The 15,778-nt window shown below is 40.7% G+C and overlaps 1 protein-coding gene across 2 annotated transcripts in view; it reads right to left on the reverse strand.

The window, feature by feature from the left end:
- The window catches only part of MTHFSD (methenyltetrahydrofolate synthetase domain containing), a 152,999-nt gene that overhangs the window by 23,168 nt on the left and 114,053 nt on the right, over positions 1-15,778 (reverse strand). For both annotated transcript variants that reach the window (XM_078669260.1, XM_078669259.1), the window contains exon 8: positions 2,956-3,081. In XM_078669260.1, the coding sequence (XP_078525386.1) occupies positions 2,956-3,081 (126 nt within the window). The remainder of the gene's footprint in view (positions 1-2,955; positions 3,082-15,778) is intronic.

Raw genomic sequence — 15,778 nt, forward strand, 5'->3', positions numbered from 1 at the left:
CTCAGGGGACCTCAGGTTACTTTCATTGTCTGAAGGAAGTAAGACAGAAGATGTGCATGTTTGAACGTTGGCAGATTGAAATTAAATAGGGCCAAAACCAAAGCATTAAAGATGGGTTCACTTCAGATGTTACATTCAAGAGAATATCTTCCACTTCTCGAGCTGCTTGAGATTCCCACCTCTTCCACCAACCAGGCGAAAATTCTGTGACACAACTAGCATGCTGAAATTAGCTTTAATTGATATATTAGAATCATTGTGCACTTGGAATTTCTCTCTGTTGTATTTTATACTAGCTTACCCGTCGCACGTTGCTGCGATCTCCGAAGAAAGGAAATTCAAGGAAACTCGTTATGATAACATTCAATTTACATTGTGTCATTTTTATTGAAACTTATTCATTTTAATATGGAAAACATTTCAAAGTGTCGTTTTAATTCTATTTATTTATTCGAGTGCTTGTGGATACACAATTTTTTGTTTTTCCGTCTGGTGCGTACATCAGTATTTGAAAGATTATGAGGGCCCTGGGGGGCCGATATTTAAAAAGTGTTTATGCCAGAAACCTTCGCGGGAGTGTACTCAACAACTTTCCAAAGTTTCCTGTCGATCGGATGAATGCTGTTTTAATTCTATTTATTTATTCGAGTGCTTGTGGATACACGATTTTTTGGTTTTCTGTCTTGTGCGTACATCAGTATTCAAAAGATTATGAGGGCCCTGGGGGGCCGATATTTAAAAAAACAATTATGCCAGAAACCTTCGCGGGAGTGTACTCAACAACTTCCCAAAGTTTCATAGCGATCGGATGAATGGTGTTTTAATTCTATTTATTTATTCGAGTGTTTGTGGATACACGATTTGTTGTTTTTCCGTCTGGTGCATACATCAGTATTCGAAAGATTATGAGGGCCCTGGGGGGCGATATTAAAAAAAACTTTATGCCAGAAACCTTCGCGGGAGTGTACTCAACAACTTCCCAAAGTTTCATGGCGATCGGATGAATGGTGTAGTAATGCATAAAGGACAGACAGACAGACAGACAGACATACATTCATTTTTATATATATATATAGATAATTGGCAAACACAACTGTTTTAATGCTGTGATGGAAGAACAACTGCAATATCTCAATTTCAGGAATTTTGAGAGGATGATGCAAGGGCCTGCTCATTACAATGGCTACCAGTTAGCAACTGAATTGTGATCTAACTGCTCTAACTGCTTAATTCGGTTTACAAAAAACACCGAAAATGATGAGGGACTGGAACTGATTACCTAGGAAAAAGTATTTCTAAGATAGTCAATTTGAAGTCAGAAGTGGGGTCATATACTCAATATATTTGTCTTCCATTATCTCACCAAGTTATTTTATTAATTTATAAGTTCTATGAAGTGCCGGTTGACTTTGGAACATTGAACCGTGAACAGAGCAAAAAGCAAAACAGTAAACAGTGTAAGAAACAGGGTGTAAAGAGTCCAGTAGCATAGGATGAACATCACCATCAGACATTCCACCACATTATTCCTAAAAAAGAAGCATTAAGGCAAACAAATTTATTAAAAATGTTGCTTTAAGGGGTTTTCTGAATCACAGGTGGTATGGTTGAGCTCTGAGCTGGTAATGAAATTAGGTACCTGTAAGTTCAATTATCCAGTGCTGGTATCTTTCATAGATGCACATGCTATAACTATTCCCCGCTGTCAGACGGAAAATCCACATTACATTAAAATAGCCATAAACAGTTATAAAATAGGCGAAACCACAGTTTTTGATTAGTAAGACATTCTCCTCAATGGAAACAGCCCATATTTCAACCAATGAAGTGAATGTGCTGAGCTATCCATTACCCCTAAAAACCACCACCATAGCTCAGATTTCAACTCCAAGTTAGGAGTAAGAGATTCCCTGGAAAGAGTAATGATCCTTTTTTATCAAATACTAAAACTACCACAAAATCACAGTCTCTATACCTCTGCAGCATTTGGACCACCTCTACCTACACTTGACAGTGAACTGTTTCTGGGGTTGGCTCTGTGAAATCTGGCACATGGCAGGTTGGAATTAAACTGATAACTGGTTAGTACTAGGGATTCCAACATCTCAACACTGATGACAATAACAATAATTACATAAGCCTAAATTCTTGAGTTACGGAAAGATTAATCTGTTACACAATATAGCGTGGAAGAAGCTGAAATGGTAGATAGAATGTGAAACCTACTACCAAAGTGAATAAGAAAGACACACCAGTATTAAAATACATGAGTTAAATGTTTAGGTGGAAAGAAGAGAATTGAAAATTGGCACTGCTTTATATGTTGAGAAATTTGGAAAAATAGTCTACAACCACAATTAGTTTTGATGAAAAGTCCTCCACTGAAGTTTTGAACAAAAATGTGTAAATTCATTGCAATTAGGATTTTGGAATTGTTTTTGATGACAGCTGCTGGAAAAAAACAATCTTGCTCGTTCTCCAGGAAGCACTGCTCAAGGTTACAAAAATAAAGCCATAGTTTTTCATTTTAATAGTGAATAGTGAACTTCATATGACCAGTTCACCTCCAGGAAGGAGGATGGGTTTTCACTTCGAGAACGGGACACTCAAGTGACAGAGACCCTGTGATGATGCTACCCATGATATCACCCCAGCTGAGATAACACGCTGCATTGGCTTGGAACACGTGAATGAGGGTCTTCAAAAGAGTCCTCCATGAACCTGTGGAGCATTGACTTTGCGGGTCACTTCTTTTGATGATTGACACCAACCTTGGAGACTAATTGAATCCGCTGACCCTACGCTACCTCCCTCTCTTTTGGTTTCTGAAGACAAAAGAGAGTGGCACAATCTAACGGAGACACTTTTGTGCTACATTTGTGGGCACACCAACACTTTTTAAAATACTGGAAATCATTAGCATTTTATGAATACGGTAAAGCCGCAGTATCCTACCTTAGACCATATAATTCCAAGAGGTTTTGGCCGCTCACATCCTGTTTTAATAACTCTGGTTGGCGTCAATATATAGTCTACTGTAAGATCGTGGTCATCAACCAGCGTCTCTGGAATATCAACCACCTGAAAAGAATTGAAACAATTAATATTTTCTTGTTGACAACTCTAAACACTATGGCTACAGAGATGTTTGGGTGTTCAAAAGGGGAAACAACCTTTACAACATAGTCAATACATCGCACTACCTTTACATAGCAGTCATTACAACGCAACATCCTTCACAAAGCATGTCATTACAATGCAGCAATTACATTGCATGTCACTACAACGCATGTCATTACAACGCATTTCACTACAACGCAGGAATTATATAGCAAGTCATTACAATGCATACCATTACACCGCATAGTACCCTTACACTATCCAACACTTACCCTACTGTTGCACTCACTGGAGTTAGAATAGTAACTTTTACCCCTACACTATCCAACACTTACCCTACTGTTGCACTCACTGAAGTTTGAATAGTAATTATTACCCCTATACTATCAAACACTAACCATAAATGCGATGTAATGGTATGCATTGTAATGGTATGTGTTGTAAAGGTATAATGCAATGTAATGGAATGCGTTGTAAAGGAAAATGCGATGTAATGGCATGCAATGTAAAAGGATGCGTTGTAAAGGATGGTGTGATGTAAAAACTGCGTTGTAAAGGCATGCATTGCAAATGTATCCGTTGTAACGTCATACAATCGTTCAAAAGTGCACAGTATAAAATATGCAATGCGCCTGGACCCTCTCCAAAAAGATTATTAAAAATCTTAGAAGTGAAATGGGAAACAAAAGATGCTTTGACGTTTGGCATATAGTTTAATTTATTTATAAAGTTTTATGTACGATGCATTACTTAGAAACAGACAGGAACTTTTAACGTTCCTCAAAACTTGCTTGAACTCATGTATAACATAACTTTGCTTGTCATAACAGAGCTTATTTAGTAAATTAATGCAATTTTGTACAGAAAATAGCGGCAGCAAAATGTTACCAAGTAAAGACATTTGTGTTTGAAACAAAGGGGCACATGCATCAAGGTAAATTGCATTCGCAAACGGTGCGAATCGCAAAATTCGGCTGTTTGCGAATGCAATTTCCTTTTTTGGGATGGATCATGTTTTTTTATTTTTTCGCAATTTAAGGAATCGCAATTATGTTGCGATTTTTTAAATTGCGATTGGATTTAAATAATCGCAATTTGCGATTTCTTAAATGCAATGCATCACACTTTAGAAATTGCGAATTCGCAAATAGGGAGAGGTAAATTACCATGAAGTTCACCTTCATGGTAATTTGCGAAAACTTTGAAAAATGCACAAAAGTGCATTTTCCAAAGTTTCATTTTACACACACACATGCCCTTGGCTTGTTCTTAAAGTTAAATTTCAGGGGTGCAGGGGGGGGTCCAACCCTTGAAATAGCATTCTAATTTTGCGATTCCTTAACTGCGAATCGCAAAATGAGAATGGCTTCCCATTCATTCCCATGGGCCTCTAGGCCCATAGGAATCAATGGGAAGGGATTCCTTAATTGCGATTCGCAAATTGTGAATCGCAATTAAGGAAATTTAAGAAATCGCAAACAAATTGCGATTTCTTGATGCATAGCCGTTTGCGATTTCTTTAATTGCGATTCGTTCATTTTCGCAACTAAGAAATCGCAAACGGCAACAATGATACATGTGGCCGTTGCTTCAGGCATGACATCTGCGAGAGGTGACACAACTGCTAAATATAGCAATCACAACTCAAATGTTACAGGGCCTTTATAGGTTTGTAAAACGTCTTAGGCTGTCTGCCAGAGCTCACGTAATCACCCAAAAAGAATTAAACACTATATAAAGAGAAGAGTTCTGGTCTGCCCCTTTACTATCTTCTTCAAGGACATTTGATTGGTCAGCTGTTATTTTGCGCCACCTATGAAGTAGTTTGATTGCTCATAACTGATAGAGACTCTGTTGACACAGACCAAATATGGTAAGGTGTTGTACACTGTGAACTCTCTGTCCAATACATTAGGGAGGGGATTTATATTGTAAACAGAGTTGCCAATACATTAGGAAGTGGTTTTATACTGTGAACTCCATGAGAAACAAAACAGCAACACACTTTACACTGTTTATGACAGCACACTTTACACTGTTTATGACAGAGACCTTCTTACATACATTTCTTGTTTAGGAGAGGCTAGAGAGGTTTGTTTTCCCATGTTTACTTTTGCATGTTTAACTTTAGTAGTAGGTTAGGTGTGATTAACAGTACCATTGATTTTCAAAACTAACCCCACTGGTTGGACTCAAATGTATTTAATGCTTTGCGTAGTTTTGATTTTCTACACCACACCATCTCCCTGATGGATTCCATGGACGGTTTTTCCTCGCTACTGTTAGAGGCAAGCACTAAAGGGGTGTCCTTGGTGTTTTGTTTGTTATCATTGGTAAACAGCCCCAAGATGTCAGCGGTATAATCCTCATTTTTTCACCCATGAAGTTCAGTAAACCTCCAATTGACCCACTTTTCCACTAATTCAGTTCCCACATTAATGGCAGAGGAAGGTCATAGGTAATGCCCACTGTTCGCAAACAAACCGTAACCTGTTTCTGCCCCAGCTGTAGCACCACAAACTCCACCAGCTGCAGTGGTAATTGCTGGCGAAAAAAACAGCAGGTCTCGGCGTGTATGGCAGCAGCAGCTAAGCAAGTACAATATAGCACGATTCTCCTTGTATTATTTACTACTAACAAGCCATCCAAATGTAATGGCCAGTAGTGTTGGGTGTGGACCAGTGTACGGCTGGATGCTGGTGTATGCTCCCTGCCATTCCACCAGTGGTTACTGTTGTAAGCCTTGCTTTGACTGCTGCTGGGCTTTTCACTGAGCCGCCACCTCACCATTCTAGTAGCAGATGGCAGCAGTGGGTAAGTTCTATCCTGCACTTTGCTGGTTTATCTAGTGCATGAATCTGTCATTCTGCTGTGCACACAAATATATGCTCTTCAGCACATGGGCTGGATAGTGGCCTTGCCTGGTGGCGGACAAGCCAACCCGGTCAATCCATTCCCATGAAGAGCTCTTTGTTGCACAAGTGTCGTAAGTATGCACACGCATAGGGAACTTCAGTGGCTTCAGGTTTGGCGCACTGGATCAGCCAGTGAGAATAGCTGCTAGGAACTGCTGAGGAGCTGTTCATGTGAATCCCAGAACAGAGGATAACAGTCTGCAAGAACTAGGGAATCTGGTGGAATGAAACTGAGACCTCTTCATTGGTGTAAGTGTTGCTCGGTGGCGATAGTAAACATAACAAGTTGTGCACATAATGGTGGAGTCAGTGATCCATTCTGGGGAGAGGGGATTGGTCAGTGAGGGCGACCTGCCAGTAGTAACAGGTCAAGGGTTTTTCAAAAAGTAAATACCTGAATAGTCTAGGTATTTAATGTCCTTCCCCATCATCTTTGGGCATACTTATTAGGGAAAACTCACATATGAGGCTCACATAGGAGAAGGGTGATGGTAGTGGTTGGCGAGGTTAGGACTCCACTTAAAAATGGTAGCTGCAGTGGTGTTCAACAAAAAAACAGGGGGGGGGGACTGTTAAAGCTCTTAGGGTGGACAATCAAAATACCCTTAATACCATCAGTCACACACTACCAGAGCATTCTTACAGCCCTCGCATACATGCAGTTACACACTACTGGAAAGACTCCTACACCTTCTTCAGAGTACAATAGAGATTGCAAGGATTACCTCTGAACTGAGGGAACACTACTAGTGATGATGAACCGTATAAGGACTTTGCTCTAATCATGTGGACCAAGCGTTAGCATCCATCCACTGACACTGGACCTTTGTATATGATGATTAATAACTAGTAGCAAAACTACTAGTAAGATTGTAGGCTCCGTGTTAACCTAAGTGACACCCATCAGCTTTTTCTTTGTTATACTCACCAATAAAACAATTGATGAAAACAGCACAAAACCATTTTGAAGATTGAATTTGTGGAGATACAATTCCCATTCCTTCATTCGTTATGGTGTTATGCCTAAGCTATGTTTTGCTATAGGTATCAATGTGTATGGAGGTCATACCCAGCACACAACTAGAAGCAACTGCAACCAAATGAATTTGTAATATTCATAAAATAATTTACAAATAGTTCCAGAAAAGAGTGGAGACAACAGACCCCATCCTTCACTTTGGAACCTGTTCACATCATCAGTCGCTTACTAATGAAAACAGTCTTACACCACTCTTATACTAGCAATCTCACACTACCGACAGCACTCCCACAGTAGTAGTCAGACAAAATCAAAAGTACTCACACCCATCACACACTAGCAGTCTCACATGACTCAGAAAGTACCAGTCTCACACCACCAATGGCACTCTCACACCCCTCACTGAATAGCAATTACATACAACCAACAGCACTCTCGCATCCCTCATAGTCTAGAAGTTACACACTAACTGTAGCAATCCTAAACCCCCTCAAAGACTAGCATTTTGCATCCATTTGAATTTCCTTCTTAGGATCTACTTCTAGTTTTAAATGCATTGATGTTTATCCCTTTCGAGCCCTTTGAGTTAGGAGGTTTTAAAACCTTCACTCTAAGGACTTTCTAATTGGTCACAATCACCTCGGCTAGGAGACTGGGTGAACTGGGAGCACTTTTGGGCAGACAACCTTCTTGTTGGGCGTTTGAGAGCAGAGGGATTCTGCGTCGCCATCCTTCCTTTGTTCCAAAGGTTAATTCACCCTACCACAAAGAACAAGAGTTGACCCTTCATGAGCTTTTCACTTTTCCCCAATCAGAGGAGGAAACATGTCTCCATAATTTAGACGTTTAAAGAGCCCTCCTCATCTACCATGAGAGGGTAGCTCCTTTCAAGGTTTCGGAATCTTTATTTGTGAATTGTGGCCCTGCTAGAAAGGGATACAAGCCAGTTGTTTCTTCCCTAAGCCATTGGATTAGATCCCTCATCACTCTGGCTACAGGCTACAGATCAATCCCAGACGGTGTACAGAGGACATCTACTCAAGGAATGTCGGCATCTATTGCTTAGATACAGGGGGCCTCTAATTCAGTGATATGTACGACAGCCACCTAGGTTTCTACTTCCGTTTTTGTGAATCGCTATTGGATTGCACAAGAAATGGAGTTGGACAATGTTTTGGTTCACATGCATTGACATCTCTGAAGTATTAGAGGCGTGTCTTCACTATAACTGTGTTTAGTTAATAAGGCATCTGTTGTTTAGAAGAATACAAGGATGAGTTATCCTGGTGTTTTTCGTTTTGTACATCTCAATAAGGAGAGCGAGGGGGGATGATGGGATCAAGCCTCACTTACCGGTATTTGCATTACTCTGAGTCCTTACCTTTGCTTTCATTACTTAGGGCCAGAAGTAGGACGGCAATTACCGGTCGGTAACGGCCGATTTCGGCAGCTACTGACCGGTATTTGGATTTCCGGATGTAGGGGGCTAAAAAATTATCGATTCGGTAAATTTACAGAATCGGTATTTACCAATTCTGTAAATTTACCGAATCGGTAATTTGAAATGTAGGTGGCACTGAAAACAGTGCCACAGGCCCTTACCGATTCGTTATTTACCATGTAATACTATTGCATGGTAAATAACGAATACCTGTGTACATGCACATCTGTGCATGTACACCTGTGCCATGTGCCACACATACATGCCCTAAGAGCATTTATTTGTGTCACATGGCACACAAGCCAGAAACAGGGGTGCAACAGGGTGTCAAAGTGACACCCTGTCCCCCTTGGCAATTCGGTAATTTTACTGATTCGGTAATTACCGAATCGGTATTTGCCATTGAATCCTATGGGCTTCAAGGCCCATAGGAATCAATGACAAATACCTATTCGGTAATTACCGAATCGGTAAATACCGAATCCTACCGATTCGGTATTTTTTACTGAATAATTACCTACATTAGATTTACCGATTCAATGATACCGAATCGGTAAAATTCGGTATTTATGAATAGGTAAATCTACTTTACCTACATCTAGCCCTATCTTCCCTAACTCCCGGTCATCCAGGCCACCTAATCAGAAGCATGCAGGGTGCTTTTGGAAAAAACAGGAGTAGTGCAGAGGGGAGGGGGCTTTTTATTTTTATGTTGGCTTGGATGGATAGGATTGGGTGTCTGGTGAGGCAGGACTCCCTGAACTAAGTAATGAAAGTGAGGGAAAGGACTCAGAGTATTAAAATTATTGGTAAGTAATTGAGGTATTTTACTGCAATACTTTGTCAGAGTCATCCATCCACCATTGTTGTTGGTGGAAAACCCTAAGGAATTCACTGCTGGAGTAATCACGGAACTTGCAATAAATTATTCCACACTGGTCATTTTAATGGTGGACACTGAATAATCTTCACTGTACCAACATCATAATTTATCAACTGTACGGGAGACATGCAATGCATTCCATTCATTTTTGTAGAAACTAAATGCTGATCCCATCAGAGGTAGTAACCATAATGTACATGAAGGATTTGACATGGTGGTTTACGCTTGAAATAATTGAAGACTACCTAAAAGAAAACAGCAAAACCACTCTAGAACTATAGCCCAATCCTATGCTGATGGACATCATTGTACCGCTTTGTTTGCCATAAATTAGCAGGGTATGCTCAGACGTGAGTCCCTTGCTCACTTTGCCACTGGATTCAAGCAAGCCTGGCTGAAGACGGCTGTAATGCCAGAAAACGGTCCTAGGAAGCTTGAGTCCGGTCCAGGGAAGGCATGGCTTGGCAGTTCGGGCTGGACTGTACCCATGAGGCACAGGGTCAGACTGATTTGCATATGGCCATGTCTGAACTGGGGTGACGGAGTGGGCTAAAGAACGGTGATGGATTAAACTCAGATCTGTTGACTCGGTGTGAGTGTTTGATTGGTTCAGATGCTCAGTCCATCACCACCCCCTTTTGTACCGCGATGGACAACATTCAGCATCATCCTATGCCTAACGCTGCAGAGAGATCATGTAAAATGAACCCTTAAGGACCAACAGCATACATAGTATTAATAGTGAGAAGTCAACAGACAGATCCTCATTTGTGAAGATCAGGTCCATCGGAGGAGGTGCTGATAATTCATTCTCTGATGAATCACAGTTCAGATTTTCGAAGAAGCATTTTGCTTAAAAAGTATCTTTAAAAAATATCTTGGAGTGGCCAGAGTCTCCAGTGGGATTTCCACTGCCACCACTTGTTCTCCACTAAGTTTATGCTGATATCACAGTGACGCATAAGTGGTGGTTGGTCATTTAATATTAATTAGCCTAAAGCAAAATATATGAATCCATGCTTAAGTTTTCTTGTCAATGTGCCATGCTTTGCCACTCTAATACATGCAATAAGTACTTTCCCCCTTGCCGTTTTTTTCTATGTTATGCTATGCTTTAGTAACTCATGTAACTGTTATACTGTTTCCCTTTCTATGTTATGTGACGCTCCAGAAACTGATGTAACTATGTAACAATGTTCTGAAACAATGTCCTACCTCATGTAAAGCGCTCTGATACCTCTGGGTCTAGCCAGCACTATATAAAACTTTTCAAATAAATAACGGTTTATTCCATCCTGCAGCAAAAAGGTAGCCTGATTACTTGCTGATTAAGAAAACTGTGTATTGGGGCGGTGAGAGAATGCCTTCGCCTTGTCCCTCAATATACTGATATACCCCTGCATTTGAAAGAGACTTGCTGCTGTGACTAGAGTCTGAAGAACTTCTCAAAAAGGGTTTGGTGACTGAGTCTGAGGACCGCGGAGAAGAGGCCAGCAGTTTTGTTCTAGTGTGGCTACAGAGAGGATTCTGACCTAGGCACACTGACTGAGGTAAAGCTATGAAGAATTGGTAATTTTGTGACCTGTTTCAGTATTTTTTCAAGAACGCGAGTGAGCAGCAATGAAAGTCTGCCCAGCACCACTGGTAGTAATGGAAAATGGCTAAACTACCTTTCCTATATTCTGAGCTCCATTCTGGACACCAGGATAAATTAGCTTTGACCATCTTTGGCAGGTATGACCTCTGCAGCCTCTTCAATCATCTTTCTTCACTCAGGGCTTTTGATGGCCCATCCAAGTCCTTGCCTGCCTAAATCAAACATCCTTTGTTATCTCTGTTTGGCTTCAGCGGTTAGACAACCATCAATGGAGTCATTTGTGCTCTGTATGATCTGAATTGGAAAAAATATAATGCAAAGAGCTGACTAACCAAAAGTTTTCATAGTTCACCCAAAGTCAAACTTTCCCTCCTAGAGCTGTTTCAGTTCTTCAGGTTTAAGTCAGTGGGGGCTCCTGAAATGTTGTCTAATAGCAGTAAAACCAATTAAATGTCTCTTACGTGAACACGTGAAGAAAGATTTTCCCTTGGCAAACCGTTTTGCATAAAACAACCCAAAATGGTTGTCTAGTCCAACCCAATTTAGGCCCACTGGATCCCTTCGCTATCTAATACACTTGTACAACAGTAATGTAGTTCATTGTTTATTGTTATAAAATATTCGTACAAATACAATTTTATGTTAAAAACAGCTCATTGCGCGCCTATATTAAAATCTCAGACAAATTCATAAAATACAGTTTCTACTACACGTAAATTAAACACTACAAAAACAACACAATCAATTTGCATTTGGCGTTTGTTAAACTAGGAGATACAGAGAAAGGAGAGACATACAAAGACATAAAACTTGTCAATAAATTTTGCACGTTTTTGAGATTTGACATAAACACAGTCCTGGACATATATAATTCTTTGTCTACAGGCTAGGTTTTTGATCCCTTGATCGTGCAGAGGGGCGTCGACGCGTTTCGATGGTTTTTTATTGATGTGTTACCATCTTTGTCAAGACTATATTAATCAGTCTCTCCTACTTTTGGCACTGGTTGGTTGCCGCTGGTATAGACCTCCTGTTCACATAGTACAGGATTTCATGGGTTGTCTTGCGTAAAACGTTCAAATTTTCATCCTGGTCTGTTTTTGCACCTTATCTTCGTTTTTTTCTCTCTTGTTAATATTAGTAAGCCGCCTCTCTGGTACCTTATTGTCCCACTATGTTCCCTTTGTTTTTTATTTTTAGGCACAAGATGGTCCGCTATTCTATCTCCTATTCAAGTTTTTGACGAGGTGTACAGGATTTACAGGTATCTTTTTCGAATGTCCCTTCTCTGTAATTTTGTAAGCTTTGTTTTCTCGGGGGGCGGGGCCTTTTTCTTTACTTGTTCCGGTAAATAGCAAAGCTCTGGTCTCCCGCGCCCCACGTAATCCTCAGCTCTCCTACGGTCTCCGATCGTATCACGCCAAAAAACGGTTGTAAGGGGGTCTCTCTCTAATTTGAAACATCTTACGTGAACACTACAACCCAATTACCAATCCTACAATCACTCATCCCTAAACCCAAAAAAACCTCACCACCTTTAAACTTCACCTATCCCAACACATAAAAAAAACCTCACTACCATACACTCCATCCATCCCAGAACCATAAAAACCCTTCAATACTCTAAACTCCACCCTTCCCTGACCCATGCAACCCTAACCACTCCTAAGCTCCATCTTTCCCAAACTTCAAAAACCCCTTACCACTTTGAGCTTCAATACCCTTCCAGTTGCCCTAAATTCCATCCCATCCCTGAATCTTGAACCTCTCACCACACCTAAACTCCACCCAATCCTGACCCCTAGATTCCTGTCACACCTCTCAATTCCAACCACCCCAAAACTCTATAAACCCTTCCTAACCCCTTAACCCTACCCATCCCTCATCCGTTCAACTTCGCCCACTCATCCCTCTACCTCATTCCTTAAACTCCATCCATCCCTATAAGCCCTTTTCTAATCCGAAATCCTAAACTCTACCCCTCACTGACAGTATTTATGGTGATGCAAGATTTTATGTACGATCATAAGGGCTTTAAAGGCAACATTAGTTTGAGTGTTTACCAATGTAGTGTTCTTAGGAATGGTGATATCTTGCAATGTCTTGAGGTGTCAATAATGAGACAGGCAGAAGCATTTTGATTGAGTTGAAATCAAGATAGGAGTTTATTTGTTTGTTTTTTAGGAATGGTTAGATAAATGGCCTTACTGTAACACAACCTATAATGACTAAGGACTTAAGCTACCGCTATGTCTAAGTTGCTTTTGATGTATGGTAAAGGTTTCTTCAAGATGTTGAGCAGGCCGAAGAACATACTAGACACTTTTGCCATTTGTGTTTTGATTGATGTTGAGATGGAGTTCCAGACTGCAAATGCCCTTAGCTAGGCATGGAGGTGGTTGCATAATTTCGGGCCAGGAAGTAAATGCTTTGCGCGTTAGCAGCACCTTGGCTTTGGTAGACTAATCTTCAGTAAGTTCAAAGATATCCACTTCTGTGATAAGGAGAGACAATTGTTCAAAGTCTTTCCATCTTTTACAAGGTTCATATCTACACACAGATTAGAAAGGTTAAATATGATTTGAGTGTTGGCAAAATAGAAAGAAACTGACCCCCTAGGTTTTGTAGGTGAGTGTATTAAAATCATAGTTTACCTGCTTAGTTGGGAAATGAAAAGGTGGTAACTTATTGACCTTCTGCTTCCCAGACGTAAATGATGTAATCCACTTGAAGATTTAGCAGTCCAACGACCTCCCCACTTCATCTACGTTTTTTTCAGGGTGGAATGATTTGTGGCATTTGAGGCTGTTGTCAGTTCTAAAAGTACTAGTGCCCAAACACCCCCATTATCGACAAGGTATCCAAAACCAATTCGATCACTAGTTCTGCCCTCTGGCCTGTCCAGAATTATCCAAAAGATTACTGTCTGTGACAAAATACTGGAGCTGTTTATAAACCAGTTTTTCCAAGGGATGGTGGAAGGCAAATTGGCCAAAAGTTGTTGAGATCTTGTTGGTCAAGAGTGGGTTTTCTTAAAAACTGATTTGAAAGTGCCATTTCTCCATGTGATGAGGAAAACACCGTGTCCTAAAGAACAGTTGAACAAGTCCATCTGAGAAAAATAAGTTTTATCAATTTAGCTGGGCATAATCCAGTCGGACGCTAACTTGTAACAGCAGCCTCAAGACTGATGTGAAAGAATTTAAAGTAACCAATGAAGTAAATTGTCATAGAAAGTTTATCTTATGTAGAATTATTTTCTGCTTAAATGTGTCACATAGTAGTTTTACCATGCTGAAGAACAAATGAGCAAGTTTATCACATAGTTGTTTGGAGTGTTGTAAGACAGCTGAGAAAGCCTAAGGAGATGATAGTTCTGACACAAGATGAAATAATTATTTTGGCTCAAAGCTTGGTAGACACACTAATAGAAGCAGTTTTTATTGGCTTCCCAGACTTTAAATTTTAAGGTGACAGATATGTTGCTGTATTCTCTACTTTTATATATATCATTGTCTGTACAATGTTGTCTTTGTACTCTGCTCACTGTCCAATTTGAGAGTTTTTACTGCGTCAATGAACCTAAGATTTTTTGTTTCATATAGTTATACCCCTAGAAGTTCTGTTGAGAGTTTTTGCTCTACTGCACAAAACAAGAAGAAATGGGAGGAATGAATGAATTAATTTAGACACTGGTATTTACTTGGGCAGAATTCCAGTCCCTGTTTTTTATTCCCTGTGTTACTATGGTCAGACGACAACCTTAAGAAAATCGGTCTTGGTTCTGCTCAGTTGGAACAGCCCAGCCATGTCAAGTTATGTCCCCGCCAACAGAAATACAAGCGTCCCACACTGGTCTCAGCCTTGTCACGCATTTGCAGAGTCATGCAGATTGTATAATTTGACCCAGTGAGCTATGGCATCCTCATTGTACTTTGGAACTTTGGCTGAGAGGAAGAAAAAAGTTGAAGGGTAAAATGCTTGCATTCATTTCAGCCCTTGCAATCATTGTAGTAAGCATTCCAGGCTATTATTGTTTTGTCAAGTGTGCTGCAAAGGAAGACCAACCATAGGCAAACCAGTCATGGGCCTCCTGTAGAAAAAAATACCAGAGAAGTGTGGCTCAATGGTTAGAGTGGTAAATCCTAATGCAGTAGTCTGGCCGGGATCAGGGTTCAATTCCCGCCTCGGCGGGTCTCGGGCTCAATTTCCTCGGACCTGATAATTCTCGCCTCGGTGCCTATTCTAATCATGAGTCCCACTCTGCACCTCTGGGCAATAGCTTGCTTAATCTCTACAACGGCCCCAACAACGCTGAGGATGCCTGACTTCACCTTGGGGGTGTCCAGGAGTGGGCTCTTCACAGGGAAAGGCCAGGAAGGGTTCCTCGGCGGTATTCGAACATGCGCCGAGATGCCTACGGGTAGTCGTGCGCTATACAAGTGCGTAATCATTTCATTTCATTTAATACTGGCTATGCTAGTAAAATACTGGCAATCATAGAGGCCAGGCTTCGCTCACTTGGGCCTTACAATCATAGTCCAACACCGTGAGGCCAAAGAAAAGGCCTGGTTGGGGGAAAAGGCTTCCAGCATGATTTAACTGCACTTGGACATGTGCTTACCAAGTGTGCTACAAAACTGGGAAAAGGAGATATATCTTAAAATAGTTAATTAAATCACCATCATGCTATATTTACAAAGGAACCACCTAAGTGTATTCTAATGATTAGTGTCACACCCTTTACAGGTTGCTGAGGGCATTCCTAGGGTCTTGTAGCCATGAATCATGCTGGATATACCTAAGCGGCAATCAGCATCAAAAGGTCATGAAGATTTGCACT

Source organism: Lissotriton helveticus, chromosome 12 (genome assembly GCF_964261635.1).
Source record: "Lissotriton helveticus chromosome 12, aLisHel1.1, whole genome shotgun sequence".
Classification (NCBI taxonomy): domain Eukaryota; kingdom Metazoa; phylum Chordata; class Amphibia; order Caudata; family Salamandridae; genus Lissotriton; species Lissotriton helveticus.